Source organism: Molossus molossus, unplaced genomic scaffold (assembly GCF_014108415.1).
Source record: "Molossus molossus isolate mMolMol1 unplaced genomic scaffold, mMolMol1.p scaffold_m16_p_1, whole genome shotgun sequence".
Lineage (NCBI taxonomy): Eukaryota > Metazoa > Chordata > Mammalia > Chiroptera > Molossidae > Molossus > Molossus molossus.
In genome coordinates this window covers 39,685,210-39,703,960 of record NW_023425344.1, presented here as the reverse complement: position 1 = coordinate 39,703,960, position 18,751 = coordinate 39,685,210, and the positions used below count along the sequence as shown (strand labels likewise).

At 40.0% G+C, this 18,751-nt stretch overlaps 1 protein-coding gene across 1 annotated transcript; it reads right to left on the bottom strand.

The window, feature by feature from the left end:
- Nucleotides 1–290: 290 nt before the first annotated feature.
- Nucleotides 291–16,228, bottom strand: ARL9 (ADP ribosylation factor like GTPase 9). The gene is made up of 4 exons (XM_036244890.1): nt 15,953–16,228; nt 12,521–12,683; nt 8,920–9,095; nt 291–609 (listed from the first exon to the last, which is right to left on the bottom strand). The coding sequence occupies exons 1-4, from the start codon at nt 16,226–16,228 to the stop codon at nt 430–432; spliced, it is 795 nt and encodes a 264-aa protein (XP_036100783.1). The 3' UTR covers nt 291–429.
- Between the last annotated feature and the right edge of the window lie 2,523 nt (nt 16,229–18,751).

Below are 18,751 nucleotides of genomic sequence, written 5' to 3'. Positions count from 1 at the left end.
AGTGCTTACCTTTTTCTCATTGCACTATCCCAATATTTCTTTCCCTACAGTGTCAAACACATACACTTAAAGGAGAGACACCTGGATTTTTACTTGAAAAGAGAAAAATGTATTAAAATGTCTTAATATAAATCTCATGTCGTTGGAAAACTACAAATGGGATAAATGCTTGCTACTGTTCCCTTTAATTTTGTTGCTTAAACTCCAAATCCCCCCCAGTACACTGTGTTACCAGTACTTTTGAAGTTCAAAATTTAAATAAAGAGATGCTCTTAACCAATTAACATTACCTTCATACACATGCCATGCACTGAGATAAGAGGGAATGGCTTATGTTTTATTTGAAAGTGGAAACCTTTGGCTTCAAGCCTGCTGGGCAACACTCCTGGGTGGCGCTTGGCTCGTGCGCCGCACAGTGGCCTCGCCTGCTCACTGCACATCTGCAGCCAGGTGTGCGATCAGGTCTTTGGCATCTTGCATGATGGAGGGTATCTCTGAGCCATTCTCAGTCACTTGGGTCCCAAACAAGAACATCTTCCTGTCATTTCCCACTTCAGACAATGCCAACGCTTCGTGGATGTCTGTAATGTGATAGGCTGCTTTAAGATCCTTCCCCAAAAATGAAAAAGAAATAGAAAAAAGTTTATTTTGCGTTTATTACTTTCAAAGACACTACATTTTATTTGTTTGTTTGTTTATTTATTTATTTTAATCCTCACCCGAGGATATTTTCCATTTATTTTCAGACAGAGTGGGAGGGAGGGAGAGAGAAAGAGAGAAAGATATCGTCATGAGAGGGACACATCAACTGCTTGCCGCTAGCACCACCCTGACCAGGGCCAGGGACCAAACTGCAACCGAGCCGTGGACCAGAATCAAACCCGCGACTGGTCCGCGGGCCGACTCTCTAACTACTGTGTTATACCAGCCAGGGTGACCCTACATTTATTTTAATATGTAGTGTATTGTGACCCCATTATTATGACCCTAGTGATTGTTTGAATATAAAGATTTTCATCGGAATTAACGTATTTATGAGTTATCTTCAAAAAATATATATATTTTAATAAAGCTAAGCCAATATAATACATTAATCAATTTTCTAAACAGTGTGCTCCTAACTTTTTCTATTTTCCTTTTTATTTCCTCAGAATTATATTTGACAGAGTCAATTAAAAAATTTTATCTTTAATAGATATTTAATTCATTAACTGGTTTTTGTCCATACCATGTTTTATTGATTATAGCATTTGCCATTGTGAGTTTTCTTTTATTTAAAAAAAATTTATTGATTGATTTAAGAGAGAGGAGAGAGAAACATCGATTTTTTGTTCCACATATTTATGCATTCATTGGTTGATTTTTTCCTGAATGGGAATCGAACCTGCAACCTTGGCATATGGCGATGACACTGTACTCAACTGTACTACCCAGCCAGGGCCCAGAGAGTTTTCTTTTGTGACCATTAGTTCTACTGACCCCAAAAAAAATTTGGACCAAATTTTGCAGGGGTGAAGGGAGATAGGGAAGAAGTGGGTTTAGAGAATGAAGTGGTAGAAGAAGGAAGCCGAGAGAACAGGCGGAGAGAAAGAGTACAAGAGGGAGAGAAGTTGAAGACTCACAGGAGGGAAACCCAGAGAGAGAGGCAGAAAGAAAAGACATTAAAATGAGACAGAAAGCCTGTGCTTCTGCTGCATAGCAAGGTCAACATCTTCGTGAGGGGCTCCTGATATTCCCTTTCTTAAATATACACAGAGATTTCAGGTATGGTTGTTTTTGGGTTTTTTTAATCCTCACCCGAGGACATTTTCCCATTTTTTTTGTTCAGGTAGAGTGGGAGGGAGAGAGAGGAACAGATAGAGAGAGAGAAACATCGATGTGAAAGGGACACATCGAGTGGCTGCCACCCGCACGACCGACCAGGGCCGGGGACAAACTGCAACCGAGGTACGTGCCCTTAGCGGGAACCGAACCCGGGTCTCTCAGGACCGCAGGCCGACGCTCTAACCGCTGAGCCAAACCGGCCAGGGCTCAGGTATGGTTTTTAAGTCCTTTGTAAAAGTTTTAGCATTTTCACTCCTAAAGTGCATTTGTAATTGGCTTTTTGTTGTTTCATACGGTTCTCCCTATGCTTCAGGGGATCCTTTTTAAACCCCTGGGAATAATACAATATTGTGTAATTTTTTTCCTTGTACCAGTATGAATTTATCAGGCTTTTCCTGATGTGTTGTACTTGGCATCTGGCTGGAGATGAGTACCTCTCTGAATGTCCCTAATATATTGCCTGTGTTACTTCTGAATTCTTTCAGTTCTAGAGCCTGCAGTGACTTTTGTAACAGTGTTAATGGATCCAGCAACATGTGGATGATGTCCCAAATGAATAAATTCACTGTTGAAATTGGAGAGAAAATAAATAGGAGAAGGAGAGCGTTAGATGGGAGGAGGGGCTCCTTATAATGATAAAAGTCCATCAGGGATAATTCTGCTGTAAACATGGGTGTACAAATATCTGTTTAAATCTCTGCTTTAAAATGTTTTTCAATTGCTAGATAATGTGGGAATTATATATATGACTTTTTTATTTTTATTAAAAATTTTTTAATGTTAATTGATCAATGCACTTGAGTTGGAATTGATAAATTTGGCAATACTTGTTATGTACTAATGCTACATAAAAACAAATTGGATTTCTCTGGAATGAAATTATGCCTGAAGTCCTCAAACTATTTTCTTTTTTTATTTATTTATTTTTGTAACAGATGTTTCTCCTTTTTCCCCTACTGATACCCCCTCCCCCACCCTCCCCACCCTGTTCCCAGCTTTGTGGTCCATGTCCATTGTTCATGCATACATGCATATAAGTTCTGTGGTTTATCTCCCCCCCCTCTTCTGGGGATAGTCATTCTGTACCCCACTTCCACGTCTCTAGGACTACCCCGTTCCTCTGACTGTTATGTTCATTATATTCCACAAATAAGTGAGATCATGTGATGTTTCTCTTTCTCTGCTTGGCTTGTTTCGCTTAGAATAATACTCTCCAGGTCCCTCCATGTCGTCTCAAAAGATAAGAGATCTTTCTTTCTTACACCTGCATAGTACTCTATTGTGTATATATACCACTGCTTTTTTATCCATTCGTCTACTGATGGACATTTGGGCTGTTTCCAGATCTTAGCTATTGTAAATAGTGCTGCTATGAACATGGGGGTACATATATTCTTCCTGATTGGTGTTTCAGGCTTGTTAGGGTATATTCCTAGAAGTGGGATCACTGGGTCAAATGGCAGTTCAATTTTTAATTTTTTGAGGTAACACCATATTGTTTTCCATAGTGGCTGTACCAGTCTGCATTCCCACCAGCAGTGTACTAGAGTCCCCTTTTCTCCACACCCTAGCCACCACTTGTTGTTTGATGATTTGTTGATGGCGGCCATTCTGACAGGTGTGAGGTGATACCTCATTGTTGTTTTAATTTGCATCTCTCTGATGATTAGTGATGTTGAGCATTTCTTCATATGTCTCTTGGCCATTTGTATGTCCTGTTTGGAGAGGTGTCTATTTAGTTCCTCTGCCCATCTTTTAATAGGGTTCTTTGTCTTCCTTTTGTTGAGCTGTATGAGCACTCTGTATATATTGGAAATTAACCCTTTATCTGATGTGTCATTGGCAATTATGCTCTCTCATTGAGTGGGTTGCCTTTCCATTTTGGTGGTTGTTTCTTTTGCTGTGCGGAAGCTTTTTATTTTGATGTAGTCCCATGTGTTCATTTTCTCCTTTGTTTCTATTGCCTTAGGTGATGTATCAGTGAAAATTCTGCTGTGTATGATGTCTGAAATTTTGTTGCCTACATTTTCTTCTAGGACTTTTATGGATTAATGAGTCACATTTAAGTCTTTTATCCATTTTGAGTTTATTCTTTTGTAGGGTGTAAGTTAATGGTCTAGTTTCATTTTTTTTCATGTAGCTGTCCAATTTTCCCAGCACCATTTATTAAAGAGGCTGTCTTTATTCCAGTGTATGCTCTTGTCACCTCTGTCAAATATTAATTGAGCATATTGTCTTGGGTCCATTTCTGGGTTCTCTACTCTGTTCCATTGATCTATTTGCCTGTTCTTGTGCCAGTATCAGGCTGATTTGATTACAGTGGCTTTGTAGTATAACCTGAAATCTGGTAATGTGATCCCTCCTACTTTGTTCTTCTTTTTCAAGATTGCTGTGGCTATTCAGGGTCTTTTTTGGTTCCATATGAACTTTTGAAGTATTTGTTCTAGTTCTGTGAAATATGTCGTTGGTATTTTGATGGGGATTGCATTGAATCTACAGATTGCTTTGGCTAGTATGGACATTTTCATGATGTTAATTCATACAATCCATGAACAAGGTACGTGCTTCCACTTTTTTATATCTTCCTCTATTTCTTTTTTCAATGACCTGTAGTTTTCTACGAATAGGTCCTTTATTTCTTTGGTTAAGTTTATTCCTAGGTATCTTAATTTTTTTTGCTGCAATAGTAAATGGGATTGTTTTTTTAGTTTCTCTTTCTGTGACTTCATTGGTGTATAAGAATGAATGCCGTCCATTTCTTGACATTAATTTTGTATCCTGCTACCTTGCCAAATTCATTTATTACATCTAGTAAATTTTTGATGGAGTCTTTGGGGTTTTCTACGTATAGTATAATGTCATCTGCGAATAATGACAGTTTCACTTCCTCCTTTCCAATTTGGATCCCTTTTATTTTTCCTTCCTGTCTGATTGCTGTGAAAGGACTTCCAGTACTATGTTAAATAAGAGTGGCGAAAGTGGGCATCCTTGTCTTGTTCCTGTTCTTAAGGGAAACGCTTTTAGTTTTTGCCCATTGAGTATGATGTTGGCTGTAGGTCTTTCATATATGGCCTTTATTGTGTTGAGATATGATCCCTCTAGTCCCATACTGCTGAGTGTTTTTATCAGAAATGGGTACTGGAATTTGTCGAATGCTTTTTCAGTGTCTATTAATATGATTGTATGATTTTTATCTTTCAATTTGTTTATGTGGTGTATCACATTTATTGATTTGCAAATATAGTACCAGCCTTGAATCCCTGGGATGAATCCCACTTGGTCATGGTGAATAATATTTTTGATGTATTGCTGGATCCGATTTGCTAGTATTTTGTTCAGGATTTTGGCATCTATGTTCATCAGGGATATTGGCCTGTAGTTTTCTTTCTTTGTAGTGTCTTTTTCTGGTTTTGGAATTAGAATTATGCTGGCCTCATAAAACAAGTTTGGAAGTCTTCCTTCTTGAATTTTTTGGAATAGTTTGAGGAGAATGGATATTAGTTCTTCTTTCAATGTTCGGTAAAATTCCCCCGTGAAGCTGTCCAGGCCTGGGCTTTTGTTTGCTGGGAGAGTCTTCATTACATCTTTAATTTCTTTTGTTGTTATTGGTCTGTTCAAGTTTTTTATCTTTTCCCGGTTCAGTTTTGGGAGACAATATGTTTCTAGAAATTTGTCCATTTTGCTTAGATTGTCAAATTTGTTGCCGTATAATTGTTCATAATATTTGTTCACAATCTTTTGTATTTCTGTGGTGTCAGTTATTATTTCTCCTCTTTCATTTCTGATTTTCTGTATTTGGGTTCTCTCTCTGTTTCTTGCTGAGTCTAGCTAAGGGCCCATCAATCTTGTTTATCTATTCAAAGAATCAGCTCTTTGTTTCATTGATCCTTTGAATTGTGGGTTTGTTTTTGTTTGTTTGTTTGTTTTTTTGTCTCCCTGTCATTTATTTCTGGGGTTTTCCATTTGTTTGCTTTCTAGTTCTTTATGTTGTGAGGTCAGATAGTCAGAAATTTTTTTGTTTCTTGAGGTAGGCCTGTAGTGCTATGAACTTCCCACTCAGAACTGCTTTCTCTGAATCCATAGTTAATTTTGTTATTGTGTGATCATTTTCATTGGTTTCCAGGAAGTTTTTATTTATTTATTTTTAAATCCGCACCCAAGGATATTTTTCCATTTTTTGTTCAGGTAGAGTGGAAGGGAGGGAGAGAGAGAGAAACATCGATGTGAAAGGAACACATCGAGTGGTTGCCATCTGCATGACCCAACCAGGGCCAGGGGCAAACTGCAACTGAGGTATGTGCCCTTAGTGGGAACCAAACCCGGGACTCTCGGGCCTGCAGGCAGATGCTCTATCTGCTGAGCCAAACTGGCCAGGGCTCCAGGAAGTTTTTAATTTCTTCCTTGATCTCCTCGGTAACCCATTCATTGTTTAATGACATGCTATTTAGCCTCCATCTGTTCAAATGTCTTTGCATGTCCTTGTTGCAATTGATTTCTAGTTTCATGCCATTGTGATCTGAGAAGATGCTTGATATAATTACTTGAACTTGTAGAGACTTAGTTTGTGTCCTAACATGTGGTCTATCTTTGAGAACGTCCCATGTGCACTTGAGAAGAATGTGAATTCTGCAGTTTTGGGGTGTAATTCTCTGTAGCTGTCTATTAAATTCATTTGATCTAGTGCATCATTTAGCAGTGGTTCTCAACCTTCTTAATGCTGTGACCCTTTAATACAGTTCCTCATGTTGTGGTGACCCCTAACCATAAAATTATTTTCGTTGCTTCTTTATAACTGTAATTTTGCTATTGTTATGTCTTAGGCGACCCCTGTGAGAGGGTTGTTCAACCCCCAAAGGGGTCACAACTCACAGGTTGAGAACCGTGAATTAGAGTCTATGTTTCTTTGTCAATTTTTTGTCTAGAGGATCTATCCAGTGATGTCAGCAGGGTGTTGAAGTCCCCTGCTATGATTGTATTGCTGTTGACTTCTCCTTTGAAGTCCTCCAGAAGATTTTTAATATATGTTGGTGCACCTATATTGGGTGCATACATGTTTACCAAGGTTATATCTTCCCGTTGGGATAGATCCTTTCAACATTATGTAGTAGCCTTCTTTGTCTCTAGTTATGGTCTTCATTTTGATATCAACTTTATCACATATGAGTATTGCTACCCCAGCTTTTTTTTCCTTTCCATTTGCTTAAAAGATTTTTTTCCATCCCTTCACTTTCAACCTATGTGAGTCTTTTGTTGTGAGGTGGGTCTCTTGTAAACAACATATATGTGAGTCATGCTTTCTTATCCAGTCAGCTACTCTGTGTCTTTTTATCAGAGCATTCAAACCATTCACATTTAAGGTGATAATTGATATGTACTTATTTATTGCCATTTTTGTTTAGTGTGGTTATATTTTTCTTCCTATTTCTTCTAATTACAGCAGATTTTTAAGCATATCTTACAGTGCTGGTTTGGTGTTAATATATTCCCTTAGCCTTTTTTGGCCTGGGAAGCTCTTTATTTGACCTTCTATTTTGAATGATAGCCTTGCTGGATAAAGTAGTCTTGGATTCAGATCCTTGTTTTTCATGACCGTGATTACTTCGTGCCACTCCCTTCTGGCCTGTAGTGTTTCTGTTGAGAAGTCAGCTGAGAGCCTTATGGGGTTTCCTTTGTAGGTAACCTGTTGCTTATCTCTAGCTGCCTTTAGGATTCTCTCTTTGTCTTTAACTGTTGGCATTTTAATTACTATGTGTCTTGGTGTGGGCCTGTTTGGGTTCTTCTTACTTGGGGCTCTCTGTGCTTCTTGAACTTGAATGCCTTCTTCCTTTGCCAAGTTAGGAAAGTTTTCTGTCAGTATTTTTCAAATATATTCTCTAACCCTTGCCCATTTTTTTCCTCTTTGGGGATTCCTATGATGCGAATGTTATTATGTTTCCAGTTGTCCCACAGTTCTCTTAAGCTATCTTCCTGTTTTTTAATTGTTTTTTCTTTTTTTGGTTTTCTGATTGGTTGATTTTTTTCTACCCTGTCTTCTAATTCACTGATCTGGTCCTCAGCTTCCTCTGTTCTGCTTGTTAGCCCTTCCAGTGTGTTCTTTATTTCTGCTATGTCATTCTTCATTTCCACTTGGGTAGTTTTCAATGTTTCTATATCTTTACTCATGGTGCTGATGTCCTTACTCATGCTGTTGAGCTTCCTCAAGATCATGGCTCTGAACTCTACCTCTGATAATTTGCTTAACTGAATTTCATTTATCTCATCTTCGGTAGAGTTCTCTTATTCTTTCATTTGGGATTTGTTTCTTTGTTTCACCATTTTGGCTATCTTAGAGGGTTTTGGAGCCTGCCAAATTTGGGGATTATATTTTTAATTTTTCAGGAACTACCATACTGTTTTCCATAGTAGCTAGACCATTTTACACACCCACCAACAATACACAGCCTTCGATTTCTCCATGGACGTTTAATTATATTTTTAAAATCCTCACCCAAGGATATTTTTCCATTTATCTTCAGATAGAGTGTGTGTGTGTTGGGTGGGGTGGGGGTGGGGTTGAGAAACATCAACGTGAGAGAGACACATCATTTGGTTGCTTCCTGCACAACCCCGATCAAGGCCAGAGACCATACAGTAACTTAGGTCCATGCCCTCAATGGGAATCAAACCCACAACTCTTTGGTGCATGGACTAATACTCTAACCACTGAGCCAAATCAGCCAGGGATAATATTTTTAATGTATGTGTAGGAGATAAATTCAGGTCTGTCCAACTGATCTAAAACAATTTCTTTAAACATGATAGACGCAAATATTTTGTTGAAATCAACAATCAGTAAATGTTTATTGAATTAAATGGAACATATGTTTGTTAGATTCCTACTATGCCAAGGCAGTATACAGGTGTTATAAGGGACACAAAGATGAATACTAGTCTCTACTCTCAAGGTGTTTATAATTCAGTAGATCTAATAAGTATAAATTGAACTGATCGTATATATAGCATATTGTTTAATATCTACTTGTTAATATCTACTTTCTATTTCTTGTGTTAATGGTAAAACTATTGAGTACAAATGATATGTGCACAGATTTTTACCTGTTTGTTTGCAAACACAACCAGAGGGATGATTGGGTTTGTTTCAGTTAGTTGATGAAGGTGTTTCTTGGCTTCAGGTAATCTGTTGTGATCTGCTGAATCCACCACAAAGATCAGCAGTGTTCCCTTGGACACATACATTTCCCAGTAGGCACGGAAAGGTTCACTGCCACCAACTACAAAGAAGAGTAGGGAAAGAAGACACACAAGGAAAGTCACAGTTGCGTCCACCAAGTGGGGCAGGAAAGGCACACGGAGACCACTTCTGAATGTTAGACAGGGATTCTAACACCACTGTGTTAGAGTGGACCAGTCAAGAATGACCAGAGAGGTGTTACTGGGGAAAGAATTGGTGGAGATATTTACCCTCTACAAGTGACTTACTCCTTCTGGAACACGAAAGGTCAGCATAAAATACTGAGTACTCCACAGGATGCCTCCTGTTCTGTTATACATGCAGCCATGGCAGCCCTTCCATGTCCATCAGTTAGAGCTCAAAAAATGGGAATAAACTACTAAAAATAATGCAGGATGGTAGATTAAAACACATATTCCTCTAAAGTAATTTTTAAATGGGCAGGTTGGCTCAACCGTTAGAGCATCGGCCCTTGGGCCAAAGAGTCCCAGGTTCAATTTCAGCCAAGGGCATGTACCTCGGTTGTGGTTCATCCTTGGGCCCTGTTGGGGTCATGCAGGTGGCAACGAATCAATGTATCTCTGTCACATCGATGTTTCTCTCTCTCTTCCTTTCTCCCTCCCTCATCTGAAAATAAATGGAAAAATATCCTTGGGTGAGGATTAAAAATATAAATAAAAATAAATAAATGGACTGAATGCATTGGGTAGTCTCACTTGCACAATTTTTTTCCTTTGTCAAAATCCAAGAACTAATTTCTCCTCTTAATATTGCACTGAGAGCTAATATGATCCTGTGGGCATTCACTAAAACTTGCCTTAGGGAAAAAAAAAGGACTTTTGGATTATTTCACTGTGCTGATTCTTCTCAGAAGAAACTTTCTGGTTAATGACAATATAATATACACAGTGAATTTTGTTTTTATTTTTCTCCTAGGATGGGGTAGGCAAACTACGGCCCACAGGCTTGACCCAATGTCTATTTTTGTACAACCAGCAAAGAAAGAGTGAATTTTACATTTTTAAATGTTAAAAAGAATACTCCCTCATGATGTGTGGACAGTGTCTATAAATCCAGCCTTTGCAGACAGACGTGGGGTGTTTCCACATCATCTGTGGTGCTCTCACACAGAGCTGGAGCTGGGTGGCTGCAGCAGAGACCCTGTGGCCCACAGAGCCTCAACTGTTTCCTCCCCGCTTTTACAGAAATAGTCTGCAGAGACATCTTAGGAACTTAATGAAAAAGGTCTTCATTTGCCCATCCTTTGTTTTCCTTGTATTGAGTCAGCTAGTCATTCTTTGAAGTATTTTGTATGTTTTAAAAAAATATTTTATGTTAATCCTCACCCAAGGATATTTTTTTTTTTTTCATGGATTTTTAGAGAGAGTGGAAGGGAGGGAGAGAGGGAGAGAAACATTGATGTGAGAGAGACACATCGATTAGTTGCCTCCAGCACGCACCCCAACTGGGGCCCGGACTGAACCTGCAACCCAGGTGTATGCCCTGGATCGGGGATCAAACCTGAGACCTTTTGCTGCATGGGCTGATGCTCTAACCATTGAATCACACAAGCCAGGGTGAAGGATTTTGTTTTTAATTTTTAAAAGGACGTTGTATAATTTTTCTAAATAGTTCAGATGGGTTAAATAGATTTAGTTTAAACAAGAATAAACATTTGAGTTGTTCCTCTTTTTTTTTTTGCGACGCATTTTACCTATATAGGGATTTTTTTTTTTTATCTTCACCCAAGGACATTTTTGCATTTATCTTCAGACAGAGCAGGAAGAAGAGAGGAGGAACGAGAGAGAGAAACATCAATGTGAAAGAGACACATTGACTGGTTGCCACCCACACGACCCCAACTGGGGCCGGGGACAAACTGCAACCGAGGTACGTGCTCTTAGTGGGAACCAAACCTGGGACTCTCGGGTCCATGGGCCGACGCTCTAACCACTAAGCAAAACTGGCCAGGGCTGTTTAGGGATTTTTATCTTCATTTATTAACTTCTAACTTAACTGCAGTGTAGTCAGAAAACAAGTTTTGTATGATGCTTCTTCTTTGAAATATGTGTGAAGACATGCTGTATGGCCCAGTAAGTGGTCAGTTTTGGTAAATGTTCCATGAATTTTTGAGAAGAATGTATATTTTAGCTTTTGGATGTAGCTAAAATTGTCTAATTAGACAATTATATATTGTCCAATAGATCAAATTTATTTATTATGTTAAAATTTTGTGTATCTTTGCAGATTTTTTCTGTTTCATCCTATTAATAATTGGCAAATATGTTGAAATCCCTCACTCCAATCATAGATCTGTACATTTCTCCCACTGGTTGGATCCTTCCTTCCTTCCTTCTTTCCTTCCTTCCTTCCTTCCTTCCTTCCTTCCTTCCTCCCTTTTTTCCTTCCTTCCTTCTCATTTTTTGTATTTTGAAACAATTTTTTTAAACTATCTATTTGGTTAAAATAATTATTTCTTCTGTAGCTTCTGGGAAAGTTGAAATCTCTATTCCTAATAATGTTTTGGTTTTTTTTCTTAAAGATTTGCCTATAGATTTACCAATTTCTCTGCTCACCATTTTGACTTTGTAACTGGACAAAAGCAAAATTATAAAGGTGATTGCAGAAATCTAAGTAGGAGACAATAGAGGTTCCAACTCAAATAAGGGTAGTGGGAAAGGCTTTAACTGATGAATTAGAGATTTATTGTAGAGGTAGAAAAATCCAGTGTTTTACTGGAGGTGGGCATACAGGGTGAAACAAGGGTGACTCCTGGTTTTCTGTCTTGAGCAACTTGATGGGTACTGACCAGTGGATTATAAGGAAAGAAATAGCTATGGAGTTAGCTCAAGCATTTTTTTTTTTACCATGTAAGGTTTGAGAGGCCAATTAGACAGCCAGGTGGAGATGACAGGTGACATCTGAATATATCTGCGGTGGACAGATAAATCTGGGAGTCCTTAGCATAGCCAAAAGGATGGATGAAATCATCTGAGGACAGTGTAAAGAGATTAGAGGCCTGATGAAACTCTGGAGAACAGCAGTATTTAGAGTGGTGGTGACTCCAGAATTACCACAGAGAAGGGGCTTCTGGGCTGCTCTATGAGAATAGATTTGGGGTTTTTCTGTAGTTGCGGCTGCAGAGAAGGAAGCACACTATATTTATATTTACTTAGATTGCATGTTTATTTGGGGTAGTAAGGGAGGATGGAGGTTGTTACAGGAGGGTGTATAAAGCCATCCTCTCAACTCCCCTTTACCACCACTGTAAAAAAGAGAAAATAAAAAGAACAGAAAGTGATTTCCCCCACAGTGCACCTTAGTATTAAACTACACATGCTTTCTAAATATCTCAAACATCTGACATAGTGTTACTTTTCACAAGGACCCAATTTCCATCATATTATCTCTGGCTTAAGGTATAACAAAATGAGGCTATCCCGTAACTAATGAGAAAGGGCTTACTCTCCAGGAACTCCATCTGGCTGTCTTCAGTGTTGATACGCACTGCATTGAAACCTTGGGTGGGTGCCTTGCTGTGCTGCACTCTGTTTAAAGCTAGAGAGTGAAGAACACTGGTCTTTCCTGCTCCATCAAGGCCCAACACTAGGATATGATTATTTTTCTCCTGTGAAACAAAGGATAAATTAATAAACCTATGCTATCAGGGCCTTGTTTTCCTGGTCCCTGGCAGTGTGCCTGCCTATGGTAGGATCCAATAATACTTGTGAGATTGTAATCCAGAATAAAACTTCATGAAGTATTTAATAGATCTAGAACAAACTGTACCAATCGGTTTGTATTTTATAATCAGCCATTAGTTATGTGATGTTAATTGCACATTCCCTCTCTATCCCAAGTCCTGATCAGTCTATCAAATAAATTATATATATATATATATATATCAGGATTTTGGGGAGGTGTCAGAGATAACAGGGCCAACTTTCAGACTTCACTTTGCTTCTTGAGTTCATGTCCAATGCAGAATGCACCAGAATTCAGTTTGTTGCTTGGGATCTTGGTACCTCCAGTGTTGACTGTGCCGCTCAGCACCTAAGCACCTAGGTCTCATTAATCTGTCCTGTCTTCCCAATTGGATCATTAGATTAAAAGCTCATAAGGCAAGGTTCCCCTCTTACACTTTTAAATATAAGTATCATGATAAATGAAAAGGCTAAGATTATGGAAGTTGTTAAACCAGTTCCAATCACAAATGAGCATTTATTTTAAAACCTGATGCTAAAACCTTTTGAACTAGATGTAAATTTTAGATAGAACATTCCACCAACATACAGCCCTAGAAACTTTTATGACAAATGATTGAGGGACAAGAGCAGGCTGGTATGAAGAAATAAAGGTCAGAGTGCTCAGAAAGGTGGCCTTTAGGGTACAAACTTCAACGTAAATAGTAATAAATGAGCAACAATACAGCCAGACTGCTCACAGAAAGTAAATTCTATTTCCCAAACAGACTACCAAAGAGGTTTCTCATGCACAAAAACACTAGTAAATGTCTTCAGTGGTACTGGTTTAAAAATAACAATTATATATTTCTGCTTGAATGCTAAATGTTGACATTAGATTTAGACTGGATTTCAGGTAAAAAAGTGATCCAAAACAGCACTAGAATGTTTACCCCACCTCTTTAAAACCAAAATCAAAAACAAAAAAAACCCCAAATCTATTCTCTGTGTAGGTAAGATGTTTTAAGGTGTGGTCTAAAAGAGACTTGTATAGAGAGCATGCTTTTGAAGATTGTCTACAGAATAACAGAATTCAAAAAAGTACTTTTAAAAAATTTTTTTTTTCCTTTATTGATTTTAAAGAGAGAAGAAGGGAAAGGAAGAGAGAGATAGAAACATCGATGAGAGAGAACATCAACTGGCTGCCTCCTGCATGCCCCCCAATGGGGATCGGCCCCACAACCTGGGCATGTGCCCTGACCAGGAATCGAACTGGCAACCTCTTGGTGCATGGGTTGATGTTCAACCACTGAGCCACACTGGCTGGCCAGTATGTTTGTTTTTAGAATAAGTTCTTAATGGTTTTTAAAGCACATGGTATTTCCATAGATGTTTCCTATCTCTATCTTGACCTCCTTTCTCATTCCCTCCCATCTGCATCTAAATGTTATGTCACTCTGTGAGTGTGATAGTAAGGAAGAATGACTTGATGTACAAAGGAGACCTGACTGGATGGTTTAAAATTCCATCCTTAAGCCCTGCTTGTGTGGCTTAGAGGTTGAGCATCAGCCCATGTACCACTAGGTCACAGGTTCGATTCCTGGTCAGGACATATGCCCTGGTTTGGGGCTCAACCCAGTAGGAGGTGTGCAGGTGGTGGCCCAATGGAAGTTTCTCTCTCACATGTTTCTGTCTCTCCCTTTCCCTTCCTCTCTCTCTAAAATCATTAAAAACATATTTTTAAAAACCTGCATCCTTAAAAGCAATGGTGGCAACCAAGAAATGGCTGCAGGGTGTGGCTCATGTCCCCTCATTATCTCTACCAATGGTCCTAATTTAGGCTACTTCAATATTTTATCAATTCCCAGAATTTTTTTTCCCACATTTTGATATCTCTGAAATGAGGATTTTACAATCCATGGTATGTCTTACTTTAATTGGACACATTTTTCTTTCTTAGTGGTACCTAAAATAATGGCCTCAGAGCTGGTGAAATACTGCGAGGAAAAAACCAAAAAACAGTTCCCTACCCCTTTCTGACCACATGGCTCGCCCTAAGTTCACCCTATCTAGAAATTTGGCAGGGACTGTTGCTTTACATTTTGCTTACTTTTCAGTCTGGCTTCCTTGTGTTTACACTCTCTTAAGGAAATCTAGGATTATGTAAAGCAAGAATTCAGACACAAAATGTGATTATGAACACCACTGTTCCCTGTTGGAAGCTATTCTTTTAACTATAAATGGATCTATGCAGTCTGTGTTTTACCAGAGATCAAATCTACATGAATAATTCACATTGTTTAGAACCAGAAAGCAGCTCTGAGCCCATGAGCACAGAGCTCACTAAGCTGATCCAAACAATGCCTGGTTTTCCTTTCTCCCCTCACCCCACCCACCCCCGATCTTAAAATTTTGGTAAAATACACATAATAAAATGTATCATCTTAACCAGTTCTAAGAGTACAGTTTAGTGGTATGAAATACATTCATTTATAATGTGCAACCATCACCACCACCCATCTCCAGAACTCCGTTCATCCTGGAAAACAGTGCACTGGTTAAATACCAACCTCGCGGTTCTCCAGGAGCGGGCAACCACCATTCTACTCTGTCTCTATGGGCCTCACTACTCTGGGTACCTCATATAAGTGGAATAATAAGATTTGTCTTTTTGTTTCTGAGACCTCTCAGTTTTAAACCTTTGTCACCTCTCTTCTGGACCTTTGAAAACACTGGAAGCAGAAACCACAAGGCCCACAAAAAGGTCCAGACAATTCAAACACACATCCAGCACAAATGAGGAACCCAGCACCTCCCGGCAAAGAACGTGTTCAATGGAAACGGCTTGGATGGGGAGCCTGTGCGCAGGGGGTGGGGTGGGGGTTCTGTGTCGGGGGCGGTCTGTGACCTAATTCTGAGTGCTGGACAGAGATGAAGCGGGCAAAGGACAGTTCCCGGCGTCGCTTCAACACGAGACCTGATGAGGGTTGGGACGCAGGTCAGGGTTAGGGGTGAGGGTGGGCAGAGAAGAGGCTGGCAATCGGTGGTTGGAAGCGTGACACATTCCCTTCCATTCACAGGAAAAAAAGCCCCCAGAACCAGACCCAATTCCCTTCCGCGTGGGTCGGGGCCTGGGACGTAACAGAGCTGGTGCTGAGGCCTGAACGCCTGACAATGGCCGTGGGGAGAGGGGTCCGAGGCATCAGTCTCTTACCGGCGGTTCCAGCAGGGGATTTGCCATGACGCTGTTGTCCTTTTCTTCTCCTTTAAATTGTTCCTTCTCTTTCTCTGTCTCCCCCTCTTTTCTCTTTTCCTCCTCTTTACTCTTACTTTTCTCCTCCTTCCCTTTTTCTTTCCCCTTCTCCTTTTCTTTATCCTTAATTTTCCCCTTCTCCACCTCCTTTTTCTCTTTCTCCTTTCCTTTTTCCCGAATTTTCTCTTTCTCCAGCTCCTTTCCCTTCCCTTTCTTCTTCACTTTCCCCCTCTCCATCTTCACAGCCCCTTTCCCTCCCTCTTGCGCGCCCGCACGCTGGAGCCCTGGGTCCTGGCAGGTGTGGCCCCTGCAGGGCGCAGGCGGAGTCGTAGATCCACGTGGCGTAGACCACACCCAGTCACCTCGGAGGCAGTCACCAGTCCCAGCGGGTGCGTGCGGACTGCCGCCCACTGGGCGTCTGCTGCCCGCTTTCAGGGGCTGCGGGCCTCGGATTCGCCAAACCTGGGGGCAGGAGGATCGACCAGGGCACGGGGGAAGAGCTAGAGGAAGGGTGGAGCTCACACAAAGGAACCCTGAAAGTCTGGCAAGGCAGACCCGTGGCTCAGGTAAGAGTCCCCTGCTGCTACACGGGAGGGAGTACAAAGGCGTGTTTTCCTTGAGCTAGGAAGGGTGTCTCAGAAAGGCCTTTCACGTGGGCCCAGATTTAAGCCTCTCACCTCTCCGGAATCATCCCCAAGCCCACCCAGCTCACGTGTCTCCTACCAGGAGAGTCCTGAAGAGGTCAGAGTGTTTGTTGAGCGTCCCCAGAGGATTCCCAGCCTCCCCCTTTAGTAATCAGAAGCATGGAATGTGGAGTATCTACCTGCCCTCCAGTTTGTGTCAACTTAACAAGCAGTGTCTAGAGACTGTCCAGGATGCTTACGGAAAAACAGAGGAATGAGAAGTCATTCCCTTAAATTCTTTTTTTTTTTTCTTTATTGATTTTAGAGATGGGGAGGGAGAGAGAGACAGAAACATGGATGAGAGAGAACATTGACTGAGCACCTCCTGCATGCCTCCCACTGGGGATTTGGCCCACAACATGGGCATGTGCCCTGACCGGGAACCGAACCGGTGACCTCTTGGTGCATGGGTCCACACTCAACCACTGAGCCACACCAGCTGGGCTAGAAATTTCTTGATTAAATTAGTAGTCTGCCAGGATCACAGCCACTAGTAATGCAGGGTATTAAACAACTAAAATAATTAATAATTTGTAGCCCCCCCAATGATGTAACATGCAACAAATTAGGAAACCCACAGGGCTTTTCAAAGGTTGTGTAATGTTTAAACTGAGAAGTATATGGATGGTTCTTTTGTTTTGTTAAATTGGACCCTAGTATATTTCACAAACTAACAAAATAATCTGACTACAATAAACTGACTTTTCTGCATCAGATTTATGTTTCAAATAGGCTTGTAAGGAACAATGAATGAATGGCAGGATCCAGAAGGCTTGAGAGATGCAACAGTATTTAAAGTTAGCAGTGTCCAGGTAGTCTTGAAAATGCTGTGCTTAATAATAACTTAAAATGTTTGCTCCTTGCCCAGCCCGTGTGGCTCAGTGGCTGAGCCTCAACCATGCACCAAGAGGTTGCTGGTTCGATTCCCAGTCAGGACACAAGCCTGGGTTGTGGGCCCAATCCCCTGTGGAGGGCATGCAGGGGGTGACCAACAGATGTTCTCCCTCATCGATGTCTCTCTCTCTAAAATCAATAAAGAAATATTATTTTTTAAAAATGTTTGCTCCTCAATTTATTTATATGCACTTATCAACATGATGAATTTTCAGTGAAGTTAAAACTGGGTTCTCTCAACCTTATTAGATTAGCTTTGTGGCTTTGCTGGGAGGTATCGGAGAGAATTTTAGATACGCAGTTTAAAAAATTCTCAGATGTACTAACCAGGAAGTCCACCATAAAATGCCAACACCCCAAACACCTTCATCCATACTCACTGCTGGAATATTTTATTTAAAAATGTGCCACAGTGAATGGATGTATCCATATTGTTTTTTATAAATGAAGACACGCATACACACACACACACACAAAGTGTATATGTCATTGGTTAAAAACCTGTCCAAAAGAAGAAATAATTACTAGAGAGTTAATGTAGATGTTTACACTTCATTTGACAATAACCTCTGTAAACTGAGGTTTCAGTTGCTTAGTAATGACTGGTAATAGCAATGACTGGCTAGAGAAGTGTAAATTTCACTTTGTATCTTGCGTCAAATTTTTCAATATATCATTTTCACCAAAATTCTGTAGTTCAGTTAAATCTAAAAAATGATTATCCTTCACCACAGAAATTTAATGGAATCCTAAATAACAAATTTACTCACAATTATTCTTGTAATGGGGTATATATTTAGAAGGAATGAGTATCTGTCACTGTTACCAAAAGACTACTCTCTATGACCTCAAAAAGTATTATGCCATAATAAATCATTCATATATGAGGGTCTCTTATTTTGATGCCATTGCAAATTCTGATTATGTTAAATAGAAATGCAGCACCACAGTTCTTACTCTTGTAAAGGAGGAAAGCCTTTAAAAAAATGCTTTGAAGAAGTTTCAGTAGATATGTTCAAGAGTCAAACACAGCAGTACTTTATTAACAAGGATGGAGTAATATGATCACAAGGAAATAACTCAAGTCTAAATTCAATGCTATCTTGGGCAGCATAAAATGAATACTAACCAGGGTGGGCATCCCAGTGTGTCTGTCTCACAGCTGTTCAATGGGAAAGTGGCT